Source organism: Mus pahari, chromosome 14 (genome assembly GCF_900095145.1).
Source record: "Mus pahari chromosome 14, PAHARI_EIJ_v1.1, whole genome shotgun sequence".
Lineage (NCBI taxonomy): Eukaryota > Metazoa > Chordata > Mammalia > Rodentia > Muridae > Mus > Mus pahari.
The window spans coordinates 64,445,936-64,451,854 of NC_034603.1; the positions used below are offsets into that span (position 1 = coordinate 64,445,936).

At 55.2% G+C, this 5,919-nt stretch overlaps 1 protein-coding gene across 2 annotated transcripts in view; it reads left to right on the top strand.

Annotated features, from left to right (window-relative positions):
• Positions 1–3,775, top strand: part of Sp6 (Sp6 transcription factor) — an 11,097-nt gene extending 7,322 nt beyond the window's left edge. The window contains exon 2 of one of the 2 annotated variants that reach the window (XM_021213600.1): positions 438–3,770. In XM_021213600.1, the coding sequence (XP_021069259.1) occupies positions 495–1,625 (1,131 nt within the window). In that variant the 5' untranslated portion in view covers positions 438–494 and the 3' untranslated portion in view covers positions 1,626–3,770. Of the gene's footprint in view, positions 1–437 lie in introns of both variants that reach the window. The other variant, XM_021213601.2, reaches the window with a different exon arrangement.
• Positions 3,776–5,919: the final 2,144 nt, after the last annotated feature.

Consider the following 5,919-nt stretch of genomic DNA (forward strand, 5'->3'; position numbering starts at 1 on the left):
TTCTGGGCTTTCTGAAGAGCAAATCACCTCAAACAGTCAGCAACAGACATATCCTACCCTACCCCATCTGTGTCCTGAGTTAGACTGGAGCTAAGACGAATCCAGATCCAGATCGTCCGTATAGGTTAGCAGCAAGTCTGCAGGGGGAAATGCCCAGATGGCTGTGTGGAGATGGCTCCGGTGGCATTGGGACCAGCCCAACCCCGGGATAAGCTGAGTCTTAAGGGCGGGGTCACTTAGAGGAAAGACCATCCTGTGCCCTGACCTGGACTTTCACATCCATTTCTTCCTAGCATTCCCAAGCTCGAGTCCTCACCCAGAGGCACGCCCCTTTTCCTGATAGGGGCTCGGAAGGAGCGCAGTGCTGGGAAGGGATCTCGGTTAGAAGGGAAAGTAAGCAGGTTACCTTGCTCACATCTCATCCTTGCCTCTTCTAGGTCCCATCTGAGGTACCCTTGACCGTCCCTGCCCACATTCCACCCCGGATTCCGGCAATGCTAACCGCTGTCTGTGGCTCTTTGGGCAGCCAGCACACCGACGCGCCTCACGCTTCACCGCCGCGCCTCGACCTGCAGCCTCTCCAGACATACCAGGGTCACACGAGCCCGGAGGCTGGGGACTACCCCTCCCCGCTGCAGCCTGGAGAGCTGCAGAGCCTCCCGTTGGGCCCGGAGGTAGACTTCTCACAGGGCTATGAGTTGCCAGGGGCCTCCTCGCGGGTAACCTGCGAGGACCTGGAAAGTGACAGTCCCTTGGCACCGGGACCCTTTTCCAAGCTCCTGCAGCCGGACATGTCACACCACTATGAATCGTGGTTCCGGCCGACTCACCCAGGCACGGAGGATGGTTCGTGGTGGGACCTTCATCCAGGCACCAGCTGGATGGACCTCCCCCATACTCAGGGAGCGCTGACCTCCCCTGGCCATCCGGGGGCGCTTCAGCCTGCTTTGGGAGGATACGTCGGAGACCACCAGCTCTGTGCTCCGCCGCCCCACCCGCACCCGCACCACCTCCTCCCAGCCGCTGGTGGGCAGCACCTCCTGGGGCCACCCGACGGGCCTAAGGCCTTGGAAGCGGCCGCACCAGAGTCCCAAGGGCTGGATTCCAGTCTGGATGCAGCGGCCCGACCCAAAGGCTCCCGGCGATCTGTTCCCCGCAGCTCAGGGCAGACCGTGTGTCGCTGCCCCAACTGCCTGGAGGCGGAGCGACTCGGGGCTCCGTGCGGGCCCGATGGGGGCAAGAAGAAGCATTTGCACAACTGCCACATCCCAGGCTGCGGCAAGGCATACGCTAAGACGTCGCATCTGAAGGCGCACCTGCGGTGGCACAGCGGTGACCGACCCTTCGTGTGCAACTGGCTTTTCTGCGGCAAGCGCTTCACGCGCTCCGACGAGCTGCAGCGCCACCTTCAGACCCACACCGGGACCAAGAAGTTCCCCTGTGCGGTCTGCAGCCGAGTCTTCATGCGCAGCGACCACCTGGCCAAGCACATGAAAACCCACGAAGGCGCCAAAGAGGAGGCTGCGGCGGCGGTCCAGGGCGAGGGCAAGGCCGGTGGCGTGGTGGAGCCGCCCGGGGGCAAAGGCAAACGTGAGGCCGAAGGCAGCTCGGCGTCCTCCAATTGAGTCCCATGGGTGTCGCATCCCTGCCGTTCTTTATTGGGGGAGAAGGGGGGCGGCCTGAGTAAGAGGAAGGTGGTTATTTATTGGTGATGAGGGGACAGGGAAAGGGACGCTAGGGGGCTTTTAGTCTCGGGGACTACATGGGAGGCTGCTTGAATATTTAGGCTGCCAGGAGCTGAACACGCCCCTCGCGTCTTCCCTTTCTCACTATTTCACCCTCCCCTGAGTTGCTGAAGAGTTGGGATGGAGCGCCCCTACCATGTGGAGGGGTTCGCATAGTAGAGATGGCATGTCCCAGAAGCTGAGGGAAATCGAGATTGGGTCGGGGCGTTGGGGGAAGCTGTCTGGACACGTCTTTAGTTCTTGGGAACCCGGACATAAAAGCACCTTGGAGCCGCCCTTCGGCCTAGGTCTCTTTCATGCCCTCTTCTAGTGCCCTCTAAAGTTTCCGGAGAGAAAGCAGAGATGAGGTGTGTGTGTGGGGGAGGGAGCCTGGGGTGGCTCCCCTTAAGGGGCTGTCTACCTAGCTTGGAGGGTGATTACTATAGAAAGAACTCCCTTCAGTGAGTTTCTTCTAAACCCTTCCAGGTTCGGTTTGGTAGAGCCAGGCAGAGGAGCTCAGCTCTGCAGCCAGGACTTTGAGCTGGAGGTCAGAGCTGGGTGGCTGGTGGTAGAGGGACCCAGCAGGGGGATCCTCTTACAAAGTGGAAGAGCTAGCCACTCTTTCCAACTCGAATTCAATCCTTAACTCTTAGACCGTGTAAAAGAAATCAAACTCAAGCAGTCCATATTCCCGATCCATCCCCCTAGGGAGTTTCCTGAAGTCAGCCTCCAGCACTAGCTCCAGAGTTGACATAGACAACCCCCCCCTCCCCGCCCCACTCCCAGGTCCCCATCCCTTGCTTTCCCTTTGGGAAGGGAGAGGGGTTGTCCTAGCAGAGGGATTACAGTGGAAGACCCTGCCTGGACTCCCGTCCCTCTCTTTCTTAGCTTGACCCTTCCATTGCTCTAGAGTCCTCCCCGGTAGAAAGTCTCCTTCCATGTGAAGAGTATTGTTCCCCCACTGGAAGAGATTCTGGGAAGCTGTCTCTCTGTCCCCTTCTTTAGATTCTAGAGATACATTTGGGTTTTGATCATAGGATGAGAGGGTAGACTTCTGCCTGGCAGACTGTAGGACCCTGGGGCTGGGGGCACGCTCAGGTTTGAGGTAGAGGCCTTGAGACCCTCCGACCCCACTCTTGCTCTCTTCTCTCCACCCAGAACCCTCTGCAGGGAATAGCTGTGTGTTGATTTTTAAGTTATAAGCAAAGGGTATTTTATTTAATAATTAGGGTGTGAGTGTGTGTATGTGTGTGTTGTCTGTGCACCTGTATTGTGTACGTGTATGTGTTTCTCTACTGAGCCTGGGGTCTCCTGAGACCCCATCTTGTTCACCCCGTCCAAGACCAGGGGCCTAGAACCACAGCATCTTCCTCCCTGGGGGATGCTGGAGCCCAGTCCAAGGACTGGGACCTGTATGGGAAGTGGGGGCTGGGATCTGGGTAGGAATATATGTTTTGTGTAGAAAGGCCTCCTCCTTAGAAGGGACAGGGTGACTCCTGTGGGACTTAGGGGCCTGAGATAGTTTAAGAATAAGGTTCTTTCTGTGTTCTCCCTCTTTCCCCACCTCCTGTGAACCTAGCCAGAGGTTCCCTTTCTTACAAAGAAGGCTGCAGGCAAGAGCGAAGTTGGCCATGCCTGCAGGTTGCCTGGCTCGGTTCAGAGGGGCCGAAAGGAGGGCACCGTGGGTGTGGGATGCCTTCTTCTCCACCCATCGAAACCAGCCACCTCTCCCTGCGCTACCAAGACAACCTTTTTCCAATGGCCATGCTTAGGGGGAACTCCTACATGGGGTATTAGGGGGCACATAGATGCTCCCCCTTATAGAGGCCTCAAACCCTAAGGTCTGCAGGTGGGGCTCGGATAGGTTTTTGTCTGGCCTGCTCTTTCTCAAATCTAGGTTTCTCAGCTGCCTGTCCTTCCGGGCAGCCCCTCTAGAGGAAAATGTAGGATTTTTTTTTTTTCTTTAACTGCTGTGAACCCACTTGGGGGCGAGGAGGAGGCAGAACCGGCCTGTGTTTTTTATGCAACAATAAAGTCATCAACCAACCACACTGTTGCTTTATTTGTCTTCCAGCTCAGCCTCCTATTTTGACTCTATCCCTCCGCAGTGAGGACTGGGTAGGGGGAGCTTGGGTCAAGCATCACCTCGTCTTTTCAATTGGCAGGGTCAGAGCTCTCAGATCTGATCCTATCCTGGAAGGAATGGCGGCCTCTGGCTCTGTCGTCGCTGGTGTTCATCTGTGGGGATGAGAAGTTTTAAGATGCTTCTTCACACAGAAGTCTCACCTCCCCAAAGATCCCTCTCCCTACCCCCCATGGGAGCATGCCTGTCAGCCGGTCCCTCTGGCTGGGAGGGAGGTGTGTGTGGGGGGGTGACTGACAGTGATTTCTTCACCTAGGGTGATCCCTATCAGGGACAAGGCGATGAAAGGCAGCCAAAATATCTGATGGGCAGCTGCCCAGCTGGAAAGCGCGAGGGAAAGGTTGCCACTACTATTCAAAGCGAGAAACCTGCCAGGGTTACTCAACCACAGGGTGCACAGACGCACCCTCACGGGACTCACTATCTTCAGAAAGACTGGAGATGCCCATCCACTGTTGGTACCTAATTCATGTCAATGAGAGAAAGTCTCATGACTCCAGAGGACCGGTGCGTGGTGGAAGGTGACAGGGAATTCATTTTGTTTTCCTCGTCTGTGTAGGATAAGGTTGGTCACTGTGCACTACGCTCTACCCAGTGTACCTTTAACTTGCTTTCCTTTGTATATATTGTTTTCTCACCTTGGAGTTCCTATCCCTTACGACCCCTAACCCAATTTTACCAAATCTGGCTCTCGGGATGGCCCATCCCATCATCCGTCTGAGAAATCTGGAGGCCTTAGAGTTTTCAGGGAAACTTGGAAAGGGACATCAGGACGATTTAGGGGCTGTGGAGAAAACCTAGACTGGTGGGGGTGGCGGAAGGGAGGGGGAGCCTGTTTCCATGCATTGCTGAATTTAACAGCTCAGAATCTTGTTTACCTGTGACCGCCTGCCCGAGGCTCTCCTGCAGGGCGCCTCTTTTGTCTTCCTGGTTCTGGGGGAATTAGACCCCAGAAACCTAGTGAGTCCCCTCCTTTTCCCCATACCTGCCTCCAGGGACAGGAGGGCAGCTGTAGGGCCGGCTGGGCTTGTCTGGGCAGGGCCAGGGCCCTCCCTCCTCCCCTTGCAACTCCTCCAGCTGACCTGCATTCTTAGCAGGGGCCTTTGGTGGGGCTCTGATGCATGCTTGATCCTCTGCAATGCTGCCTGGCTGGCCCGGGCCCCTGAAGGAGCTCAGGGTCACCTCTGACCCCTCTGAAGTGGCATCCCAGCAGGATCCCATTGTACGGGAGAGGCTGGGAGGGAGGGAAATCATCATGTTTGGATTGACCCCCTGGACGACTTCTCTGAGTCCTCTCCTAACCAGAGAAGTAAAGTGGAATGCCTCTAGGGAGGGTGAATGAAGTCAAAAGTGGAAACTTGACGGATGGCAGCCTAGGGTTGCAGGCACCGCCTCCTTCGGCTCCGCCTGCTCTTCCAGCTGCCTCCTTCCTCGGCCTATCCTGCCCCCCAGCGGACATCTGAGGAAGTGCAGAAGAGGAACCTGCTTTCCCCGAAGGGCGCCTCAGAGGGTCTGTGGGTAGCTTTAGCTTTACCACAGTTGAGGTTTGAGAGGTGGGATGTCATCCAATGGCACTTCACACCCCTCCTCCAGAACACACCGAAGCAGCTCTTACGTGACCATTAATCCTATACTGCCTTATAGATAAGCATACTAGCAATGAAGGTTTTAAAAGAATCTTTTTTTTTTTTTTTTTTAGGATTTATTTATTTATTACACTGTAGCTGTCTTCAGACACTCCAGAAGAGGAAGTCAGATCTCGTTACGGATGGTTGTGAGCCATCTTGTGGTTGNTGGGATTTGAACTCAGGACCTTCGGAAGACCAGTCGGGTGCTCTTACCCGCTGAGTAATCTCACCAGCCCCCTTAAAAGAATCTTAAAAACAAAATCCACCAAAGGACCGTTAGAAGTAATCAAATAAGTCACAGAACACAGTCGACAGGAAACAATAAGAAATATTTCTTTAGCTGGGCAATGGTGCGCTTTTTGTTTGTTTGTTTTGTTTTGTTGTTTTTCGAGACAGGGTTTCTCTGTATAGCCCTGGCTGTCCT